Source organism: Caloenas nicobarica, chromosome 1 (assembly GCF_036013445.1).
Source record: "Caloenas nicobarica isolate bCalNic1 chromosome 1, bCalNic1.hap1, whole genome shotgun sequence".
NCBI classification, from domain to species: domain Eukaryota; kingdom Metazoa; phylum Chordata; class Aves; order Columbiformes; family Columbidae; genus Caloenas; species Caloenas nicobarica.
Genome location: NC_088245.1, coordinates 117795635 through 117819680, shown reverse-complemented (window position 1 = coordinate 117819680; position 24046 = coordinate 117795635). Strand labels below are relative to the sequence as shown.

At 42.4% G+C, this 24046-nt stretch overlaps 2 protein-coding genes across 6 annotated transcripts in view; one reads left to right on the top strand and one right to left on the bottom strand.

Moving 5' to 3' along the window:
- LOC136002554 (amine oxidase [flavin-containing] B-like) overlaps positions 1–6031 on the top strand; it is a 53940-nt gene extending 47909 nt beyond the window's left edge. Inside the window, exons 14-16 of one of the 2 annotated variants that reach the window (XM_065657720.1) lie at positions 488–550; positions 951–1111; positions 4543–6031. In XM_065657720.1, the coding sequence (XP_065513792.1) occupies positions 488–550; positions 951–1106 (219 nt within the window). In that variant the 3' untranslated portion in view covers positions 1107–1111; positions 4543–6031. Of the gene's footprint in view, positions 1–487; positions 551–950; positions 1138–4542 lie in introns of both variants that reach the window. The other variant, XM_065657712.1, reaches the window with a different exon arrangement.
- The window catches only part of LOC136002538 (amine oxidase [flavin-containing] A-like), a 56907-nt gene that overhangs the window by 1047 nt on the left and 31814 nt on the right, over positions 1–24046 (bottom strand). For 2 of the 4 annotated variants that reach the window (XM_065657668.1, XM_065657677.1), the window contains exons 9-15: positions 22715–22811; positions 21102–21155; positions 20116–20173; positions 19591–19688; positions 18033–18144; positions 16502–16564; positions 14677–16049 (exon numbers count right to left, since the gene is read on the bottom strand). In XM_065657668.1, coding sequence (XP_065513740.1) covers positions 15894–16049; positions 16502–16564; positions 18033–18144; positions 19591–19688; positions 20116–20173; positions 21102–21155; positions 22715–22811 — 638 coding nt within the window. In that variant the 3' untranslated portion in view covers positions 14677–15893. Of the gene's footprint in view, positions 1–14676; positions 16050–16501; positions 16565–18032; positions 18145–19590; positions 19689–20115; positions 20174–21101; positions 21156–22714; positions 22812–24046 lie in introns of those variants that run through there. The other 2 variants (XM_065657695.1, XM_065657685.1) reach the window with 1 other exon arrangement.

The following is a 24046-nucleotide window of genomic DNA, read 5'->3' as shown; positions in this document are numbered from 1 at the left end:
GTTTTTTTTTTTTAGTCTTGGTTTTCTCTGGCTGAAAGTGGTGATTTGTCATCACTCTCACAGGATTCTGTTCCTCTTCCTACACCATGGTAAAATCTGCAAACCAAGCTACTCCTGGCTACACAGCTTGCCCATGCAGTAGCCAGTTTATGCACATCTCGGTTTGCTATGAGTGTATACCTAACTCCTAGTCATAATCATATTACCCTGTTTCAGTAGGACTACTCAAGTTCTGATATCTCACACGGACTAAGCAGTGAGAGGTTTTTCTGTTACTGTTTCTACTTTCCACTAGGATGAATGTCTTATTAAATATCAGGCCCCCCACAAATGAGTTGTAGAAAGGTCAAGTTTTCTTTAGAATTTGAATACACAGAGATTTATGTAGTCAATTGTTACCTTCCTCATACAATTTAAAAACAAAAATTGAAGCAAGCTCTTTCTCCCTTTCAGTGATACTTACTAGAAAAATGTTATATGTTTTCAGATACTGTTTGCTATGAGGAAAATCCCAGACAGTGAAATTTGGAAGCCAGAACCTGAGTCAATTGTAAGTCTTTCTGTAGATTAAATGGACTTTTTTTCTGTTTTTCTGATATGATTAAATTTTGTTGTCTGTTTTTATATAGGTTCACTAAAGCAAAAGCACAATAAACTTTTCCTTACCAAAACTGTCCTCCCTAAAGAGGAATATGACAGAAATTCAGAAAAGGCACCTATTTGACAACTCTGTAACATGGGATCAGAAGGATCTTTTTCGCTGGGCTATGAATCCTTTCTGTGTGTCTCTTCCTCTTCCCCTTAACTGACCAGAAAAATTTGATACACTCTGCTTTTTCACAACATGAACTGCTTCAACCCAGTTCAGTTTCTACTTCAAGAATCTCTTGATTTACATCCTACCTCTCACAGTGGAGATGTTGTGTTGATAATGGCTGTTCTCCCTGCAGGATGTTCCAGCTTTGCCCATCACTACAACCTTCTGGGAAAGGAACTTGCCATCTGTGCCAGGATTGCTAAAGCTGATTGGATTTTCCACTTTCTTCACTTCTGTGGCTGTGGCAGGATTATTTGCCTACAAAAAGGGACTTCTGGTTCGAAACTGAAAAGGGTGCCAATGCAAAGCCTCACATTTGAGTGGGTTTTGTGGTTTGTGGTTTTTTGGTTTTTTTGTTTTTTTGTTTTTTTTTTTTTAGTTTTTTTTGACATTTGCTTCCCTGTCTCCAAAATCAGATCAGGACTGAGGAAGAGGAGAAAGCAGCAGAGAGAAAAGGCTGGAGGGGAGAGGTGAAGGAAGGGGATCCATGTTGAAAAAGAACCCCTTGAATGCACGCCTGCTTCTGGCATTAACTTTTTTGTTGTTGAATTTCTAGGATTCCCTGCCAAGCATAAAACCTTGCGGTTTTTATTCAGATCTCAGAACAGAAGTGACAAAATACTTCTAGGAAGCCTGTTCTGATGCGAATTCCAGTTCTTTTTACACTTATATCTGAACCAGACCCTGAACTCCAGGTCTTCCTAGGCACTTGTATATCCAGTTGTAAACAAAGAATTTCTGCCTTCCTTTGTGGTAGACTCAGAAAAGAAATCCATAGGTTAAACAATAATTAAGTAGTTCACGTGAATTGCTGGTGAGGATCTTTTCAGTGTTTTTATTTTTCACCCACATGTCTAGAGCCCAGGCAGTACCTAAGGCACAAGTCAGGCTACCTTTTGAAGTGGAGGTCTAAATTTATCCATCTGAGCTCTGCAAGTGTGGCCATATGTTGTTAGAATTTCCAGGGGCATATTGGTCCTACAGTGAATTGAATGACAATGTTTTTACTGCCTTTGGCAATGGAGTTGAATTTTGGGCTCCCTGGCTGTGTTCACACTGCCTGGAACGGCAGAGCTCTTGAGTTCAAGTAAAGTCCATCCCTGTTCAGGATCAGATCTCCTCTGCCTAGAAAACTGGTGGGCTCCAGACTAAAGCCAATGTGTGCAGCAGTATGGCTGACCAGGTTGTTTGATCTGGGCGTGAACAGGAAACCTCGTGCTAATGTGTAGACACAGCGTCTCAAACCTTTTTCACCCTGTCTGACATCCCTTTGTCTCCAAGGTCCTGTTTTAGCCCATGGGAGACCTTATTGCCATCTACAACTGCCTGAAATGAAGTTGTAGCATGAAGGGTGTTGGTCTCTTCTCCCAAGTGACAAGTGATACAATGAGAGGAGATGGCTTCAAATTGCACCAGGAAAGGTTCACATTGGATATTAGGAAAAATTTCTTCACAGAAAGGGCTGTCAGGCATTGGAATAGGCTGCCCAGGGAAGTGGTGGAGTCACCATCCCCGGAGGGGTTTAAAAGACGCATAGATGAGTTTCTTAGGGACATGGTTTAGTGACAGTGTTAGGTTAATGGTTGGACTAGATGATCTTGATGGTCTTTTCCAACCAAAATGATTCTATGATTCTAAGATACCAAGAGAGCAAATTAACCTCTGCCTATGCCAGGAAGTTGTAAAGCTGTGCATAAAAACCAACCAACCAAACAAACCAACCAACCTCTTTGATATATGTTTTTAATCTCCTTCGTTTCTTTCATCTACTTAAATTTATACTTTGAAAACCTTGAGGCTGTCTCTTGCCTGGTAGAGCACAATGGACTTGAAAACGTAGCATTAGCATTAAAAAAACCCCATCCCAAAATAAACCAAAACAAAACAGAAAAACCCCAAACAAACCAACCAAACAACAACAACAAAAACCACACGTGCCCCCCAACATTTGCTTCATGCTGAACACAGCTTAGCTGATTCAGAGCTTGTGTCTCCTAACAACCATACTGATGGGATTAGCACTTCCACATCTGCCTGCTGTTCTGTGTTGTACTGACTGTGCACTTTTGGTAACTAATCAAGGATCTAAATGATAGAGAGATCAGAGGAAACCATGGATGGGATAGTCACATGCAAGTGCTTCTGCCATCCCTAGCTTGGTACCTTTAAAACAATATAAAACAAAAGTAAAAGAATAAAAAAAAAACAACCAACCAAACAAACAAAAAACCAAACCAGCCACCAAAGCCTTAGATGCCTACCTGTCAACATCATGATACCTTGTTGTAGGTATTTCTGCTGTTTTACATCTGCCTGACACAAAACATGAAGTCCCAGGTATAACTGAAAACGGCATTTGATGCACATGAAGCTTGAGAAAAGTTATATGTCTGGAATTTTTCTGAGACCATTTGCTGCCCTTCTGCCTTCCACCTGTGATGATTTATCTATAAAAAGTTACATTGCAGTAATAAGCCGTGGAGGGAAGTATAATAAGAGTATATTCAGCAACAGGTGTGAGCAGAGGGTAGAAGAACTGTATCACTAGTCTCAGGCAGACATTTTGGGTTAGCACCTGATCCTGTGTGTGCAGAGCAGCAATTCATTCTCCAAATAGTCCCAGGGAACTCCACTGAACTACTTATAAAGCTGTAATATTTGTGAGCAGCACAGAAGTTTCTGGCCCTTAGGTTTAATTCTCTTTAACTTGATGTGCCAGTTAAAAATCTTGTAGCAGCAGCTTGGATTTTATCACAAATGAATATCCTCATAACGGCCTTTTAAAATGCATAGGGGAACTTTTCAGACATAAAGATCTTCAAGTCAGAAGAACAGTGCAGCAGTGTACATATGGCCTTTCTCATTGTGTCGCATAGAGCACTAATTGGCTGGGACATTTGCCTGCCACAGAGTGCTTCCACATGGCTTGCTTTCTGCGTGATTTATTTACTAAATGAATTAGGAACCGAAAGCTGAATGGGAACTGTGTGAGTTTAGAGCTTTTGCAACCTTGACAGTTCTCAGGCCAGAAATAAACATAGGAACCTAAATTTGGGAAGACATTTCTAAAGTCTTGGCCCATTATTTCTGAGTGCTAGACAGTGAATACATACTTAACATATAACGAACTGCTGCATTTGCAGATGATTCCTCTGCCAAAACTGTTTGGAATTCAAGTCCTGCTTCTGCCCTAGAAATACTCTGCAGGTCTCTAAAGGGGAGCAGATCTGTTAGACCAATGAGGATAAATAGGTTTTATTCATGTCCAAAATGTATCTTTCTCTTCTTTGCTCCTGAATCTGGCAAAGTTTTTTTCCAGTCTAACAAGAAAATGTTGTGTGCCCAGGGGCAGAAAATCCAAGGAGAAACAGAAGTTAGGTATAGTTAGAACTGAACTGAATCATAACCAAAGCTTTTATGAGATTGGCCAATTTAAAAAAAAAAAAAAAAAAAAGTGTATATAGTTATAAACCTTTCTTATTCTTAGTTTCGAAATAAAAAAAAACTGGAAAAAACCACAAAAAGCATTTTTCATATTATTCTGCCACAACTAAAAATAAGTGTGACTTCGAATGCCAAATTAAATTTAGATACCCTGAGATTTCTAGACAAATCTGATGGAGCTGGGAGGTCTGAATTGCAACATTTGTTTTAACACGCGAAAGTCTCTGTCTTCTTCCTTCCAGACTGCCTAATCATTTGTAATGCTCTCTTTGTCTTTACAGCCGTGTCTTGCTGCTATTATACTGTGGAGCTTGTCGCCACTATGGGATTAGAAAGAAGGATTTGCTGCTGTTTTCTCGACATCTTCCACATAAAAGGAATATGTGGTACTTTGTGTATGTGGATGCCAGGGTGATGAAAAAATGACGAACGTAGGTAGAGAATCAAATTGCTTCCCCATGGGCAGAGGGAACTGTGAGCACCGGCTTAGGTTTTAAAATTCCTTCATGCCAGCTCTTCAAAGAGAGGAATAGAGTCTCGTTTAACAGCTAATCAGTCATGCTATATTCTTAATTTATTAACATGTTTGATGAGAAATCTGCTATCATGAAAGTTCCATCAGTTTGCCATCTTCATAAAATGTATTATAGGAACAATCATGGAAATAATTGTATTTGTCTCTTACAAACTGATTGTGTTATCACGTATATTTTGTAAGGCTCTTAAGAGTTTGGGAAAAAAAAAAAAAGAAGGTTACTTGCTTGTACAACTGTATATTGTAAAGGATGTAGAGTCACGGCACAAAAATCTGTGTTAACCAAAGTACTTGAAAGCTAATTGTGTGAACTACTTGATAACAACAAGGAAGTGATCAACCTGAGGCAGCCTCTTGTCTTTCCTTGAACTAGTACCTTATATTTTTTTCTCAGTGCAGATCTTGATTTCAAATAGCACACCTGCTGTCAATAAAACAAAAATATTTAATCACAATTAAGTGTATGTCTAAGCATCTATCACTGGAACCCAAGGCCTGGAAGAGAAGCTAGGGACTTCTATTAAAATAATCTTCCTCTGTCCTCAGTGAGACTATCGTTTCACTGAGGGACACTTTACAGTAGTGCAGAAATTTAAAGATTTTTTTAAATTATTTTTTTTGGAGACATGAAAAAAAATATTTTTGAGGAAGAAGGAGTTGTATGTCCTCCAAAAGTACTTGGATGCAAAAAGGAGCCAGGATTAAATAACAGATCTGCCACTGCTCTCAGGCAAGAAACAAACCCGCTTAAATCACAGAATACAAATGCTCCCAAATAAACATGACCTGTGATTAAGTGGACTAACATTCCCTTTCACATTTTCCCAACCTTAAGATCACCTTGATCTTACAGTCTGTTCTTCAACAGAGATAAAAACGAGATGGCCAAAGCCATTTTACTTTCAAAGTAGCTCTACAGTCAAATTGCTTAGGCATTGTCATAGACTGCCACTTATAGCGTGTCTCCTGTGGTTGTGTATGGGTCAGTGTTCAGTGATGCCTGCCTCTGTGTTTTGAAAAAAAAAAGTAACTTCACTTTGCAGGAATATATATGCTGTGTGTGTGATGAATTTGTGCCTTTTATAACTGTAGCATTTTCTCAAGTGCCTCTGTGGTGACTGTCTCCCTTGGTTTCCTTCTTAAGTTCCCTTTTCAATAGTCTCTGCAGATATTTTTATCTGACAGCTGTGAACTTTTTTTAACCTTAATTAGAATCAATAAATATTGTCATGTCACGTTTACTGTTTGAGGCTTTTCTTTTGTGGAAGCCCCTTTTGACTTGGTTGTGAGGGTGAGCATTACTTAGTAATACAACATTTCAAATTTCATACTGAAGCCAGTGAGATATATTGAGCTTCTCTCAGTAAAGCAATCTCTGTAAAGGAAAAGAAACCTGAATGAAACCCCAAAAGTGCCAAAAAATCCCAAACCATAAAAAACCCCAAATAAAAAACAAAAAACCCCCCACAAAACACCAAACACCAAAAAAATCAAACCACATTTGGCAATAATTCTTCCTGACTTACAGACAGCCAACTGTCTTACAGCAATAAAACCAAATTTTTAAGTTTAAGTAGATTTGGAGTGTCCCCATCATGAAAGTACCCGTCTCATGGCACCTTGTTTACCAGAGCATGTATAGGCAGAGACACGTTTTATAGCTGCTCATAAGAGTCAAGGGCAGATGGTATGTGGCTGTAACTGAACATGGGAAGAAACAGACATTGTACCAAATACTATATGGTGTAAACATAAAAAAATCTAGGAGAAAGACAAAAATCACTGGCTTCATTTCATCCAGCAGCTCAGTGTCAGTGCTAGAGAGATAATGTAACCGAAGAACAAATTTGGCCTTGGGAGGGGACCTGTGTTTCACAAAAACAGCCTATGAATACTGGAAAAAGCGTAACCATCCATGTGAAAAACACATCAAAAGCACACAGTGCTCTTTGTATAGGCTCAACTTTCAGTATTACTTACAAGTTATAAAGGAACACAACCACCATGAAAGCAAATATCCTCAACTAATCCTTTGTATGCTATACATAAAGCATCTGTCCCTAAGAAACATATCAGAACCAGCAATGCACTTCACAGGCCCTCAGAGCAACTCGCAAATGGTTATGACCCTTAAACATTGCTGCCTTGGGTCAGACTTGAACTACCTCTTGCCCTTTGTTCAAACATATCCTGTGGCATCCCAGAGGAGGTACTGAAATATTATTATTATTATTATTATTAGTTAATTTATTTACAAAGCTTTTAGTGTGCATGAAAAAGAAACTATGTTAGCCAGGGGAACGCTTCATTATTTGCGGCAGTCCAGTGTACAGAAAATTAATTTGGACAGATTAATGCAAAAGAAATAGAAGATATATGATTTCCTGAGAAAACAATTAAAAATTCCTCTAATTGTTTAGGAGAGGATAGAACAGCTATGTGTTTGCAAATTATTTGGCTAAATAATGCAAAACTAACTTCTAGTATGAGAACTGAGGATCATTTCTTCCTCCCACCTTGTATATGCATATGATTATACCATTCTACTCATCTGAAACAAATCCTGAAATGTTTGAGGGACTGATGAGTTTTTCCTTCTGGCTCAAGACAGGATGAACGTACCTTGGCCTGTAGAGTTGCCTCAAAACCCAAAAAAAAAAAAAAATCCAGGAATGGAAACAAAAATTTGCCTCAGGTTTTACAGAACTAAGATACAGTTTGGTATCTACTGGAAACAAGGGGAGGCTTTCTGTTTAATTTAGACCAATGCATTAAGGCCCAAGTTTCTGCCACCTTATCTGGGGTTCTTCCATCAATGGGACTGCCAAGACACAGTTCTGGTCTGCCTGGTCCTTCTTTGTGGGGTAAGTGGGGAGAAAGTGGCTCCTCACCTGGTGGTTCAACACATGTGGTACCAGAGGAGCCCTATGGACACCTCCTTCTCTCTCACTCTCAGTGTTGGAGGATATCTAAACTGATGGGGTTTGTAACTTCAGTATCTCAGTTACGTGTTTCAAATAGATGAGATTAACTCATACCTATCTAATGCATGTGTTTCACTTGTTCTGCAAAGACGTTAATAACAAGGTTAGATGTTTTCAAAGAGTGAATGATACTTTGCCCACCTAGAGAGCAATTTAAGAGCCGAAACACAATTGCCTTGTGCCTTTCAGAAACCGTAAGGGCACCTTGTCTGGCCTCCAGCTGCTGCTCCAGAAGGTGGCAGCTCTTCCAGAGGCCACATGTCCCAAACCAGCCCTGCGCAGGTGGCACAGACATGCTTTGGACACCGAACCAGGCATCTTCTACCTCCCACCAGCTGCTGATTGCACTTAGGCACTTAAGTGCTTTATTGGGATATTTAGCTTTGGCAAAATGCAAACAAGGATAATGCAGGCCCTGTGGATCTGCTGTTGTGCAACTTAATAAATTGCATGTTAATAGGTAACTGCATATGTAGTGTGCTAATCCATAGCTGTCCTTTATGCAGGCAGGATATACAATGATTTTGTTGGCCATTGGAAAGAAAAACAAAGGCATGATATTCTAGTCAGAATTTAGCAGTGGTTGCTAGAAAAGCCTTCAATTAGCAGCTGAGTGCCAAGTTAAGCACTAAGAAAAACACACCTGAGTAAGAGGGTTTGTAAATTGATTTTAGTCTGCATGATTTGTACAGTCGGTAACAATAAGCTGTTCTGAAGCTAGGCTAGAAAAAGCTCAAAATGAATTTTAAATAGCTTTGATAAGATGTGAAACACACACTAAGGGTCTTCTCCACTGAGTCTTTACTCAGTGCCATGCTAGCTCATCCCAGTTTTCCATTCTTCCAGGCCATACTGAAAGATACAAAGTTGTTTTGAGTTTTTACTTCCATTGTAGGTAAAGACAGTCTCACTCTGTGTTTTGACAGAATGTGAGAGATACCTTTTCTAATTTAGAAGTAAAGGGTTATTAGCTTTCACCCAGGGCTGTTTTTTCCTATGTGCACAGGGGTTTTTCTGTTAGCAGTTTTTACAATTCCTCCGTAGCAGAATGACCCTAATGAATTAATCAATATCCATCCAGCTCCATTTACTCTGGCATCCACATAGTCTGTAGACTCCCTCCATCCCCACAATTTCGAGGGGGAAAATAAATCTCATCTGAGTGATCCGCTCATCTGACCTACAGCAGAAAGGGTCTGAGCAAATACAGACCAGCCTCACCTGCCCAAGGGCATAAAGTCATTGAACACCAATAGCAACTTTGGGGGTTCAACGAGTGCCGTTTACCTGCAGCAGCAGAGACTCGTTGTTGAAAAAGCACTTAAGGAAGCAGTACCCAGCAGAAACACCAGTCTTTTGGTGACTGGGTTTGTCAAATGGCTCAATTCGCTCCTTTACCACTGCCTAATGAGATTCAGCACTGCACTTGAATATGCTCTAATGCTTGGATGGGAAGGGAGGGAGAAAAGGAAGTGTATTAATAATGCACTGAGGCATCCTTATTGGCTCTCAGGCTGTTGACTCCCAATTTGCATATGCTCCAAGTTGTAAGAAAACACTTTGCACAATAGCATTGCATTTGGCAGAAGTTACATTATCATTTCAGATGCAGAAACTTCTATTCCAGGTCTGAGGCAGTGAGATGTCCCATCGGGCTGTGCAGTCATTATCTTAAACAATTGAAATGGATGCTTGCATTTAATCAAAATTGAGCGGAGATGTTACACCAGTTTCCACTTGCCAATTCAGCCCAAAGTGTAATGAGAATATCAAACTAAATTAGAAACTATGTTATTTCCCAATCATTTCTTTATGAGCTGGAGTTTGGCCAGACTGCTTTTTTCAGAGGTCGCATATTTGAGCCAACACCTCTACCTACATCCGCAAAGCAAACTGCTCCCAAAGAAACCCCGTTCTTAGAGGAAGGGAGTATTCTGTTACATTTAGGATCTGTGCTCACACTTTTCTCCCAGCTCCTTCATGCTGCCAAGTAGCAGAAGACTCAAGTTTAAGACTTAAGACTTAAGAAAAGGCTTAAGACAAGGCTGAAGACTTCAGAGGAAGTCTTGCAGCGCCAGCAGAGGGGTGGTGGAGCAGCTGTTTCATCACCCTGATTTCTGCCAGGGACTGACTAGTGCTGGAAGCAGAGGCTGCAGGAATGGAGCCTGCCTTTCTCTGCTTCCTCCAACGTGGCATGTCAGAGTTTGGAGACAGGTGAGAACTGGGGTCTGAAGCTGGGCACTTGCATCTCTTTCCTTTCACGTGTTTCTATTCCAGAGTTCAATACTTTGGGTACCCAACAGGAATGGTAAGAACTAGTGCAGAAATACCCGCTGAGACCTTTCTGCAAATCACAGTGTTAAGCTTTTTCCACGTTTTTGTTTGTGAGGTGATAAAATACTGCTATGATGTAGCCAGGAGATGGCAGCCTTTATTTCAGCCTTGAGCCCCACTGCAGCATGTGGCTGTGCAGCAGATGGGCTGCAGGCCATGCATCAGCACAGCTGTCTGCAGCTGGTGTCTGCTACCAGTTGTGTCCCCTCCCCCAAGTGCTAGGCTTTGCTTTTTGTAATTTGGCCAGACATCCTGGATTTAACCAAAGTTTTGATGAAAATGGTTGTACTCAGGCTAAAATCCAAGGAGTTTTCAAATGAAAGGTGTGGCCATGGAAGTCCTAACCCCAACACAAGTGGTAATTACATCCTTTGCTTCATTTTTCAACCCCATCTGGAGTGGAAGCTCTCTTGTTGCACTGAGTGGCAGCAGAGCTCAGAGTTACATTTCACAGAGAGAGAGTGACAGTGGGAAGATGGCGTTGGAACAGGCTGCCCAGGGAAGTGGTGGACTCACCATCCCTGGCAGTGTTTAAAAGATGCATAGATTAGGTTCTTTGGAGACATGATTTAGTACCAGTGTCAGGTTAATGATTGGACTTGATGATCTTGAGGGTCTTTTCCAACCAAAATGATTCTATGATTCTATAGAAATGGCAAAGGACGTCCGCCTTATTATCATCTTGTGCTTGGTAAGGTCACAGGCAGTGCAAACTCACAGCCGTCTGATCCGTTCATGGATCAAGGTAGGGTACATCACGTCTCCTGGGATCCCTGGAAGAGGAGACGGGCAGCTCGGTCATCATCCAACCCTGATGACCTCCTCTGGCACCCAGCAAGCGTCCAGCCCCGCTCTCCTACGCTTGCCCTTTCCTCTCATAAGTAATGTCTCTCACTTGGGAAACTTTTTCTCCCTGCTCCTCCTTTGTGACCTGGGTTATTCTGTCTCTGCTACATGAGTCAGCCCTCCTACCCCCGCCCCCCCCCGATAAAATTAAAACCAACCAAACAAAACCACAAACAAACAAAAACCCCACCACCAAAACCAAACCCAACCAACCAAAAAAGCCCCAAACCTCCCCAAAACCCCAAAGAGAGTAAGAAACAGAAAACAGAAACTAGGAAGCCATGTGCTACAAATAAAGAACAGAACAAGAATTGCAACTGGAGCCCAAAGCATTGATTGCCAAGTCCAGGAGCTGAATGTGAAAATAAAAAGTTACAGTTCACTAACAAAGAGCACATTTAATTTCCCCTTCTGGATTTTCACCAAGACGAAATTTGCTTTCTCTCTGTGTGTGGAAAGCAACTGTTCCAGGGATCATTTACAAAAAAAAAAAAACCAACTTGTTTATTTCCAACAGCTCTGTGGAAGAGAAACAGCCCCAGAGGAAAATTACTGACTAAAATAATGTTTCCAGAGAAGAGGAGTCTCGAGATTCGTCCATTTTTCTATTTCTTGATGCTGCTGTCAGGAATTGGAGCTGAGCTCTGTGCAGAGAATGTAAGACCAGCCTCCAGCTTGTTCCCAGCATGGTTTGTGGCTGGGGAAAGCCTCTGCTGTCAGGCAACAGAACCTGGTCAATGGCATGTGGCAACCAGCTGGTGGGAAACCTGCACATTACGGCCTGTCAGACTGTACAACATTGGCATATCTCCCAGGGTGATATTTTTATTCAACTACATAATGCTAATTTGTGCAAGTGATTGGAAGTATGCTTGATCCTGGGAAAAGAGATCAAGCATGAAACTGGGGCCTGGATCAATCATGGACTGGAAAGTACTGCTGGTGAATGACTATTGAAGAGACCAAGGTAGGCTGCAACCACTTGCTTGCTCAGAGTGGATTTTGAGGCTGGATGTTCCTTTAGCACCCCGGGTGAATCTGGTCTGGCCTCCTCCTTGCCCCGCGCGATGAGCACAGCTGGAGGGACGCTGCCTGACCCGGGGGAAGTTCATGTCCACTGAGCCAAAGCATGCAGCCCCTGCAGCCCAGCACTTCTCCTCGTGATGGTGATCCTTTCCCAGACATCTCATATAGTGAGTTTCCAGCCAGAGGTGTTTGGGTTGCAGGTCCCATGCTGGGCATTTTGGGGATGTGTGACAGGCAGGTGATGAGAGACAGAAAGCCACGCTGGGCTGATGGTGCAAAAAAGCCAGCTGGTGGCTCTCCTCCTGCACTGACTGTCTGGCTCCTGACAGCCCAGCAGCCGTCCTGTTTCAAGGTCCCTGTCCCCGTGGGACTGATTGATGGCAGCTGGCAGCCAGGGAGGAGGCAGCCGCGCTGCCCTGCACAGGCGGGAGCTGCCGCTGAGGGCAGCGGGGCAGAAAGGAGGTGGGAAGCACGGGAGTCTCACAGGAGGCTTATCCCAACCCCAGTGCCGATTTCCGTGGCTCTCAAAGGTGTTGAAAGGCCAATTACGTGACATGTGGTGAGGGGCTTTGGCAAAGCTGCTGTGGTATCTGTAAGCAAAACCAGCAATTTAATTAAAAAAGAGGCAGGTTCTCTCACATGCATCATCTCCACTTGCTTATTTCAGACTGCCTGATCTGTCTGCTCTGTGGTGCTTCCTATTTCACTGCTAGTATGGAGGTTTAGTCTACTTTTTTTTCTCTCTTTTCCCTCTGTTGCTCATTCTGCTGGTGCTTGCTCTGATCTTTGCTTTATTTCCAAGAATCAACAGCAGCCTTCTCACCTGAGGCTTTCCCGCTTCCCAGGCATGTGAATGCAATTCAGTTCCCGCCCCGATGGTGATGACCTTGGCCTCTACCGTCTCACCCCTTACCTTGAGAGGACAGAGCATCTCCCACCTCTGCCAAGGGAGTGCAGGGCTCTTCCTCCACCAACTGGGGCACTGAGCACCCCTGCTCAGAAAAGGTCACCAAAGGCTTTCCCACCCCGTGGCCCGGGTGAGGACTCTGCTTGGTCTACAGCAGAAAAAAGGTATTTCCACAGTACTTCAGCCTCACGGTTTTAATAGCGGCAGCGGCTCTCTTGGAGAGTTGTCAGCGGTGATAAACTCTGTCCCATTCTCTTTCAAAATTGGTTTAAGAAAGATGCCTGGCTGTTTAATATTTAAGCTGAATGTTTAATGTTTAAACAGGGAAATTGTTCTGATTGTCAGCAAGGGCATTAAAGCAGGATGGAAACCGGTCTATAATCTCTGACAAATGCTGCCCCTTCCCTGCAGCAGCGTGGTGCCTGGGAGCTGCAGGAGTTTCAGAAATGCCGTTTTTTATCAACCTCCTTCATTTCATTTGCTGCTTACCACTCCCACAGCAGTGAGACGTGCTTTTTCACTGCGAAGTGGGGAACATTATTTAACAGTATGAGATTAGTTCAGCCAAACTGAACGTACACTTCAAAATCCTAGCAAATTGCAATAGAAATGTGCGTGGATAAGGTGAAAAGTGAAGGTGGACAGTATTGGCTCATGGGTGTATTCCAGATTATTTGGGGTGCCTTTTGCACATGCACACAGAAGCTGTGAAATTTAAATGTCAAGTTCTGAGTGAGCACAAAAATTAATGGCTCCAACTGCCACAAGTACACGTATGGATGAGTATTTTTGAACAGCTATGGAAAGTGTTTTTCAGGCAGTGGAAATATCCCCCTGGGAGGAGTGTGTAACGGTGCAGAACTGCTTCACGCCACAAAAGGCTTGTCAGGAGCGAGCCAGTGCCCCCTCTCCGAGGCTTCGGGCAGACACCATGGCTGTGCCAGGCTGCGTGCACAGGGGTGCTCCCGAGCACAGGAATCCCTGCTCTGTAATGGCTGGAGCTGGGGAGAAAACATTCTGCAGGAAGCCCTTGAGTCAAAGAGCAATTCACATTAGTCACTTTTCTGCCCCCTTAAAATATTAGTAAGGTGGCTGCTAAACCACCTGTCAAGCGACCTGTCAAAAAAATCCTTTAAAAGAGCATTTAATACTATAGTTTATTATGTTCAAAATCCAACATTGCTGCTTCCTACTGAGATTATTCACTCCTTTCCAGTGTGGGTAATTTGAAGTGCATGTGTAAGTTCAAGGTAAATGTGAAAGCTGAAGCTGAAAGTTTACATAGTCTCCTTATAAATAATCTGTTCAGGCTTTTTTTTTTTCTTCCCCCAGAGAAACGGGTAACAGCTGGTTAATCCTCACACAGAATGGCTTCAAACAAAGAACAGAGTAGCTCAGGAGACATATACTGTCTATACAACCTTTTCTGTGCAGTGCTTAGTGCTGGCACTGTGAGCACCTCCTCACATCTGATAACAAGGGGCTGCCTGAAGCTCCCCTTCCTTCTGGGAAGGGCTTCTGCTTTGGAGACCACCAGCACCTAGGCTGAGATTGGTCTGCACTTATGGTGTCTACAAGGCTTTTGTACAAATAAAGTGAGCAGACATATGAATGTGGTTGAAGCAAAGTCCAGGAGCAGAATTCTCTTGGGTAGGTAGGTATTTCTGTCGGTATATATATGGATCATACTGAGCAGAGCTGTTGCATGTGGTGAGCCTAGTGATTTAACACAGGTGCAGAGAAACAGCACCTTCCACAAACTCATAAAAAACAATGCAAGAAAGAATTTGAAGAAAACTTTATAGAAGAGCTCCTCTTATCAAGGTTTCAGGAGCGTTGAAAGGCACATTTCACCCATGTTCAATGACAGTTGAGTTCATGGACACATACAACGCTCACATTTCATGGCAAGAAGATCGCATATAATGATGGTACATTGTGAAACATATATTCCAGACTTCAGTTAAACACTAAGGTGGTTATTCTAAGTGTGTCATGTACATAATAAGAGCAGAACAGACAGATGCATCTAATTACTGTAATTTACAAGGCAGTAATCCAAGCCCCAAATATATTTGTCCTTATTGGAGGAAGGTGGTATAGATTAGGAGCAAAAGGAGGGGCAGTGAATTGACCAGGAGCCAGGAAGCTGCTGCCATTCGGAAGAATAACAGCCAGCACCTGCTGCGAGTTGGAGGGGCTTCAACTTGGGTAAACTCACTTCACTCCGTTTTAACAGCGAACCACTGGGTTGGATTGGATTGGATGCTCTTGGGCCAGGAAGCAACCGAGAGCCGTGCTGCGGCCGTGCCGCACCGACACAGGCGCCCTGCAGAACAGATAAGCGTGGCTGTTTGCTCGGTAGCGGGCAGAATAAAGTCCACTCACGCTTCCTCTCTCGCTGTTTAGCAAGCTGCTTCGTGCTAATTACCTCTTTTCAACGAGCTCATGGTTAAGTTTCACGTTGCGATGATTAATAATTAATCAAATGCATTTGAAAATTAATTTGGCAGTTCTGTGTCTGATTGGCATGCTAATCCCTTCTGTGCAGCGGGGATGTTATGAGAATAACCTCAGATATTCTGAGCTGCTAACTGAGGTGAATACATAAGGGTATTTATTATCTCATGTGGTAAAAAAATAAAACAGTGAGTGGAAACGAAGGCATTCTCCAAGGCCTCTGACTTTTGAGAGAGGCGTGATCTGCATTTTGCCTTCCCTCTGTTAGGAATATACCATCAATATTATCATGTCTAATCAAAATAAATGGACAAGGAAAATGTACATTTGAAAAATTCCCTCACAGTTGATTTATTTCTGTTTCACTGGTAGCAACTGCAGTAGATGTGATTCATTAATTACGGTACTAAAAAGAAAAATCATGAGGAGAACAACTTTTGTCTTTCCAGATGTCCTTGCCACTTTTCTCCAAAAGTAACACTCATCTGGTAAAAGCAAAGAAGAGAGAGTATGCAGCTTCCACTGGACATGTGGTCCCCACTAATTTCGAACCAGTAGTCCCTTTTTATAGGCAAACAGCCCTGCAGCAGCCACAGAGGTGAAACACACGGTCGAGCTAAGCAGGCACAGCAGTCCTGGCACTGACGGCAGGTTCCTCTCCCAGAAGCTGGTGGTGAACGGTCGGGCTGGGACATCCTGGGAGAGAGAGGAGATGGTGCCACCACAAGGTCTACTTCACCATCTGAGAGGGGACGTGGCAAACATCCTCTACTAGGCTGGGAAAATCACGCGTTCTTCCCGAGGTTCAGATCAGGTGGGGTGAATGAAGGTCAGGGCTGTGAAATGCTTATTTTCTCTTGTCCACAGGACAGCAAAGGTGGAGTTACTTGTGACTGGAAGGAGGTTATACTTGGCTTAAAACCATGGCCTGGGACTGGGCAGAACTAGGCTAATTTCCTGCATTTTGCAGTCCCCCAGGTTTCAAGGTCCTTGTCCCTGGCTCTTGGCCATCCACCCCTCAGACAGGGGTGACAATATTCCTCAGATGAGCGGAAAAAAATGCATACCATCAGCAACGCAAACCTTGCTGACGCAAGGACAGCAGGGGTGCGTGCCTGGCCGGGTGACAATGAGAAAGTCCAACTTACCTTCGACTCTGGCTCTGGCACCCAAATTTCATTCTTTGAGATCCTGCCCATACAGTGTAATATCTAAAAGAAAAAAAATATTTGTACCACATGAGAAAAAATTTAAACCCACACTACTTTCAGTTTTGGAAAAGCAGAGCAAGTCTAAGCAAGGTGACATTGATAAAAGGCATAACTATGACTAACTGAAAGTGCTTTGTACCAGAAAATGTATAACAATTTCTCTGTTTATATCAGCAGAGAGAGAAGACGAAGGCAGTTTTGATAGTTTGTGTAAATATAAGACAGCTGGTGATCAAATGGCTATGTGCCTAACCAGTGTTTTAAGGAAAAAAGGACAGTTTCACAGAGCCATTTATAAAAAGTAGCACTTCACTCAGAAATCCATACAAACTATAGCTTCTCCAGATGTTTATTTTAATTCCTTACTGAGTACAAGTAAAAATTATTTTTCTCATGACAGTTTCAGAACGAGCAAGGTGAGGTTACCACCATGCACTCAGGACACAAAGCCTGTTAGGAGTGGTGCTGCTTGAATCACAAACTAGAAAGAGGAGAGATACAATTCTGGGGTTTTCAAAGCATACAATTATGAAGTTATCTCTTGGCTATTCAGGCCGTACAAAGCTCATAGAGATTTTTTTCTTGAGAATAAACTGATTTTAACAATCACGAAGGTTCTCAGGGGCAAATGAATGTCTCCAGAATAAAAAGCCAACCATCTTTCTACCTACTGCTCACAGGCATGGAGAAAGAAAAATTAGTTGACTTGAAACAGAGCAAGCAATTAAGATTATAAGGTGAATATGATGTTCTGTCAAATGGAAGCAAAGGGTGATTTTTCCCTTAAATAATGGCTGTATAGCTCTGCCATACAGCAGTCATAACTGTAACGTACACCCTTTAATGCTTTTTTCCCCTCCCTCCAGACCATTGCAAAGGGATTTCACTGTGACTGGGAACCCAGCCCAACGCATGTCATTCTGAGGAGATTTAGACATTATCGGAGCCTCCCATTACAAATTCATAAAGCCGAGCTAACGGTACTCTCATGTAAAAGGAGAAGCAGAGGGATAGATCAAAAATGAGAACAATGCTCAGATTTCCAGATTGCTGCACAGGAAATAGCTGCAAGCATTTGTAATGACTTAAATTAGTCATTAGCATACAGTGATTAACTTGCTAGGGATCATGGTAGTATATCTAAGGGCAGCATCTGGTTCGCGGGTTTTTTCCTCTAGACATGAGGTATATGGCATGAACTTTGTTTTAAGTCTCCAGTGCAGCAACACACTGTGTAATGTTCTGATTCAGGTGAGATTCTCAGCTTCACTTCATTCAATAATGAACTAAGTAAAGTTTAAAAATAAAAATGGCCTTGGCTCACATCCTTTTCTGGGATTCTTCCCCATCAATTCTAGGAGTCTCCGCACAGTTACAGGGTTTGATGCACAAAATCAGACCCTCTGAGCTGTACTTAATCCTTTTAACCTTTTAATAGACATGTGGAAAGCAAACCAACAGTCTGTACCTCTCTGGCTGCTCTCTCTCCTGCCTGTACGGCCCCCTCCATGTATCCACTCCATTGGGTAGCTGTCTCTGTGCCAGCAAAGTAGATTCTGTCAATGGGCTGGCGAATGATCCTTCAAAACAAATGGAGAATGTCAGATGACAAGTAACAGGAAGGCAATGATCCTTCTAAAAGCGATTTATGAGCTTTGATGGAGCACTCAACTTCAGCTCTCCAGAATTCCTGCACACCCGGGCTGGGGAGCATGGTGCAACAAGCTGTCCCCGCAGGACCACCTACTTGCTTCTGTACACAGAACTCAAGATCTGAGAGAGAGAAAATCTAAGACATAAATCAGCGTGCCCAGTTTCTGTGCAAAATAATATGAGCCTTATTATAGTGCTGGGATAACGAATAATCCCAACAGTCCTCAGAAATGCAGTGCAGCTGATAAGATTTATGTCTTCTGCATGGCAGCTTTCTTGTTTTCCTGCCATTAAAATGGGATGCGAATGATGTTTTTGCAGTGATGGTCACTAATACCAGCTTCTATTTGGAAGCTGGACATGCCTGTCTGCAAGTCCTGCCAAAAGGGGACGGCAGCTGAAGCTTTCAGGGAGTTGCATTCAGCCCATAGGGTCATATAAGCCAGTCCTTCAGCTGTGCAAAGCTGCACAAGCATCCTGGTCAACCCAGCCATAAGCCCTTTCCCATGGAAAGATGTTCTTGCTCTAAGGGCTCCCATCAAGCCCCAGATTAGATTTCCCCTGTCTGCCTGATTCCAGAGTCCCTGGCTCAGAGGCCTCCCCATCGTCACCCAAGTGTTCAGATAGATTACAACAGCAGAGGCCACGCATGAGTTGACTTCTTCCCACGTACATCTTGGCACAGAAGCAGCGTGTAACTCTGCGATGGACATGCTAAGGAACTCATGCTGCGATGTGCTACATGGTTAGTCTGCTCTTTGGCTACGGATACAAGATTTGTCTGGTTGTTCCTATTATGTGCTGAACTGTGCTTTCCACATGCTTTTCAGTGATATACGTAGTATTAATCAGTATTATCTAGCACGTTCCTTTAGGAAACCAGCAGTTCTGTGTGGGAGGGTCTGGGAGGCTTTGCTGAGTGGGAGGAGAGAATGAGTTTTAATGTAAGGGTTTTGTGTCTTCCCCTTGTGGTGTGACTCTATGGGCTTCAACAAAACCTTGTGCTCCACCTACACAGCCAGTGGAGACTTCATCTGTCCAAGATGTGTGCCCTCAAGGCCCTAGAAAACAATAAAGGGAACTACAGCAAATACTACGTAGTGGTAAATACTGTAAGTAACCTACTGGGGAAAGTTTTCCTGACTCTAGCAGGTTCCTTTGTTACTATGTTTTGTTTCCTTGGAAGTCACAAGAGAAACTCTGCTCTTACTAAAGACAATAGCAAGATCCTTGTTATCTGGGGAGTAGGGGAGCGGAAAGAGGGTTGGAGTTCCTCCAATATACTACATACTCTGTAAGTTGGTTGCATAAGGTATAATATGATACATGAGCTACGAAATGTCAATTAGAAAGCAAAGTGTTCTCTGGTTTACCTTCCATAAGAATACATTATGCCTGGTGGGAAGTAGGATGTGTAACAACCCCCTGAATATTGCTCCATGCTCCAGTTCTTTTCTTCATAATGCACAGGCTGTAAGTATTAGCAAACAATAGAGAGTGAAACAGTGGCAGAGAAACTGGAAATAAAGAACAAATTTCTTTTGAAAAGGGAAAAACAGGCTAAAGATACCTGTCAAAGGAGTGCCATGTCATCTGGCTAATGCTATCCATCCACACAAAACAAATCTTTGCACTTTTACAGAAGCACTAGCCTCCCAGGGGAAATGACAGGACAAATAAAACCATGCACTGCCTTCTCTTTTCTTATAAAGAGTGAGACTGGCAGCTCTTTTGTTCTTGTACTACATGCTGCTGCCCTCCCCTTGGGAGTACAGATTGTATGGCACAACATGCAACTTTAGGTATGTTGTAGGTACCAGAAATTTTGCTTTCATCCTCCACAACAAAGGAGCAACATTACTGTACAACAGAGGTGAAAACAGGCATTCATCTCTTACATGTAAAGCCTCTTCCATCCCCATTGCCCTGGCATATGCCTCACAGATCTTCTTCTTCCTATATGAAAATAAAATCACAGTCAGAAAAAAAAAAAAAGGTGGGAAAATAACCTCTCAGCTATTGCTCTTCTTATAAAAAGATCACATTTATTGCAATGCACTGGCAAGTTGGGTCTGGCTCTGTTTTCAAGTCTGATTTCAAGTTATTATCCTAACATACATATTTCAAATGCTGATGCCTAAATGTGACATCCAAAATGGACCCAGGGAATGGGAAATGAAAGTTGATTTTTGGCAATGAGCTCTGAAAAAATAAATCTTTGTACAGTTATTTTGGGATTCAGAGCCAATTCATTCTCATGTTCACTGGTGTAAGACTAGAAGAGAAGCAATATAAATCAATGAAATCCCTACAAATTTACTGTAGCTGAGAACAAAATATGAGCTGGAGAATACAACTCACATTCCTAAGCAAGACTCCTCTTTCACTTGCATGTGTACCAAAAATCACATTTAGAAAGTACTGTTTTTTCATTTCACAGACTAGTGGAGAAACCATGCTGTTGTAAACACATAAGTTTAAAAGTTTTATCACCCAGTCTCAATGTGAAGGACACCCAAAACTACGCATGTTGGTGCTCCCTCTATCCCTTGGGTGAAGCATCATTCAGTGGGGATGCAGCCTGGGAAAATCTTCGGAAAAATCTTCTCAGTCCACGTAGAGACACGGAGCTGATAAGTCACAACATGGAGGAGTGGGTAGGACTTGGAAACTCAGAAATATCCATACCTGGATGGGTATTAGTACTAGCGTCTTGGCCTGTTTATGCTAAAATCTCAATTTTTGCCCCAGTTTCCAGTATTAGTAGTTGCACTGAGTCTGTGTATACATGCATATACAGACATATCCACACACTTATTCCTGTGGGGAAGCATCCCAAAGAACTGACTTTTTTCTGAAATATTTACAGTTTCTGAACTCTTACCTCTCCTCCTTACTGAGATGAGCCAGTTTAACAGCTTTTCTTGTAAGGATGAAACTGAAAAGAAACATACAGCATACAAATATCACGCAGTGTCAGCACCCCAGGTGGTTCACAAGCTATTGCTTGAAATGACTCTAAGAAAACATGGGCAAAGCATTTTACCAGTGCGTAATGGGCTTGACATTTTTGCATCGTACCTCATCATTTAACAGGTCACATGGGTGAAAAGGCCTGTGCGGGCTATCCTGGGGCGTTACTTAAAAGGGAGAACACGCATTCCCAGGGGGCAGGCACAGGGGACTGCCTGGCAGCTACCAGACGAGAAATCTGTGGATTTCAAGTGTGTTTTCAAAGCTGCCAGCACTGGCCTCATTTTGCTCCATGGGAATGAACTCTCCATCCCCACTGACTCAGGAGAGCGAAGTTATACCCAAAGTGGGCAGAAAGATGACAGTGTCCAGCAAACTAGCCTGCGCTGCCTACTCTGTTATACCTAGGTCTGACCCAAAAGGCCTGAGACCCTGAGTTTTCTTGAGCTTTTGAAGTCTTGCAGACAGCTGGCCATATCACTGCTCATGTCATTTGGTGTTAGTAAGTGATGGGAGCTTGCTGCTCAGACAAGCACCACACAGCGTCATGGACCAGTCCTGTAAGAACTGGGATTAATACTTATTCAGCTTGAAGGAAACAGATTCGGTGGTTAGCTCATCTGACCTTAGTGCTGATACCTGGGGGACGAAGTATGTTCCTGTACTCTTTTAGAAAGTCGCACAAATCCACAAGGAGAAAATAGGAAACTATTTGCCATATAGGGTTTGAGGAAGGCTTATTGCTCTCAGGTAATGGAAGTTTTTATGCCCTGAACATGCTCATAAACATGCACAGTTTAGTAGAAGTGGCAAGCTTTCCTTGCCAGATACTTCAGGAGTAGTTGCCTGACATTTATATTGGCTTTTTTTTGGCAGTGTCACTTCAGATTACAGTGGAAACATTTGTAAAGATTGTTTGTTTATACTGGCTTAACCTATTTTAAATCTAGTCAATGCTGTTACATGTTTTCACATCTATTTGTACAAACTACAACTTTTTTACATGGCAGTTTCTTCAGAATCCTGATTTTTTTCACTACACAGCTGCTGCTCCGTTCAACCACCAGCTGATGTTCGTTGTCATGCCTCAGCTCAACAGGGAGAGGAGGCAAATGAGGATTTATCAGACAACTGCATTTTCATTTTGGCCCAGGCGCTAAACACAAGGCCCAACATAAGCTGAATACAGGCTCACAAAGCTAGGTAGGAAAGGGATTTATTTCTAAATCTACTCCACAGCAAAAAAACCCCATTAACTGAATGCTTAAAGTGAACTACAGCTGAATTCTGTAACTCCTCCTCAACTGTCTCCTTTGTATTGGGCTATTTGTAGCAGAAGCTTCACATAAAAGCTTATACAGGCTAGAGAGGCACAAGAAGCTTGTCAGAAGTGCTCTCCTCCACCTATGAAGACCGCAGGAGTGGGCACCACTGATGTAACCTGGCCATTTCCCCTCTTCCTCCTCCTCTGGTTCTGTACAAAAAGAAATACACATCTGTAATTATGGGCTAGAAGCTCCTAACCCCATAATGGCAGGGAAAGATCCATCAGGTTTTGTGTCATCTAAGGTTATTCCAATTGGAGACTCTTCATCCTCGATAATGAAGGAACCACAATAACCTGAGGGGGGAAAAGGAAACAAAATTTTTGTCAGAGAAATCTGTTGAAGATCATTGTTTCTGATAGTAATGAGGAAGGAAAATTATTCATAAAAGGAATTGTACAGTAATTCCTTCATCACCAATAATACCTACATGTTTGAAGTATTTTTGGAAGTCTCTCACCTCTCTTCCCTCTGACTTTGGGAAATTTTGTACACAGAATTATAACAGTCATATTAAAATTCCATTATTACTTAGCAAGGAATTTCTGTGGATTGTTGCAAGTCCCCTTGGCTTTCTATATTGGGGGCAATAAACATTAAAAATAAATGGATTTAGCAGGAACTATGATGGTTCATTCCATGAGCAACTTTGTCCAAAACAACAGCAGTGACAAAAACTAGTGTAATTACATCTGGTCACTGCAGGCTCACATTTACACACTGTATTGATTTTGCTGATGATAAGTCTGTCAGGAATGGTGTCACATAAAAGTAATGCAGCAGAAACATGGGCTGTTTAAACTAGTATCACATGAGTACATGGTTCAGATGAACACACAAAAAATCCCACATAGATAACAACGTATAAACCTGCCTAAGTTTCTTTCTAATCCTGGTGGCTGTTTTATGCCCCAAATACGCAAAATGGTGTTTTTTTAATTAAGAGATATTCTCATCCGGTGCAACTCTCAGTATCATTACACAGGAAGTGGAAACTAATCTGTTCGTACAAATAGTTCTGGAAATGGTATCAGTTAAAGCTGAGAAACACATGATGTTGCAGCACATGGAAAAATATCTTGACTTAAACAAAAAGCTAACCTACTCTTTCTAGTCCTCTGAGACATTGAGTCTGTAGAACAGAGGATTAAAAACAGGGGAAGGTCTTGCTTACATCTTAAGCTCTCCTTGTCATCTGCTGTAAATTCTCTTTGGCTGCCTTAACTCTGGCAGGGAGAAGCAGGGACTTGCTGCTGCAGGGTCACTGCTTCTGTGCACTGCAGCTTTCAGCAACACTTCCCAAGGAAACCTTGCTTGTTCTTTCAGTTGGCCATCCTCAGCTAGCAACAAGGAGGTTCAGGATCCTATTTGGGTCTGGACTCATCTTTCAGACAAGGTATGTACTCAAACTTGGAGGAAAAGCTCTCCTTTCTAAGGAGCTTTACCTTTCACTTTTGTGTGTGTTTGGTTTTGGGGTTTTGCACATTTAACCCCCCCACCTTGGATTTATCCTCTGATAGGCAGCAGAGCT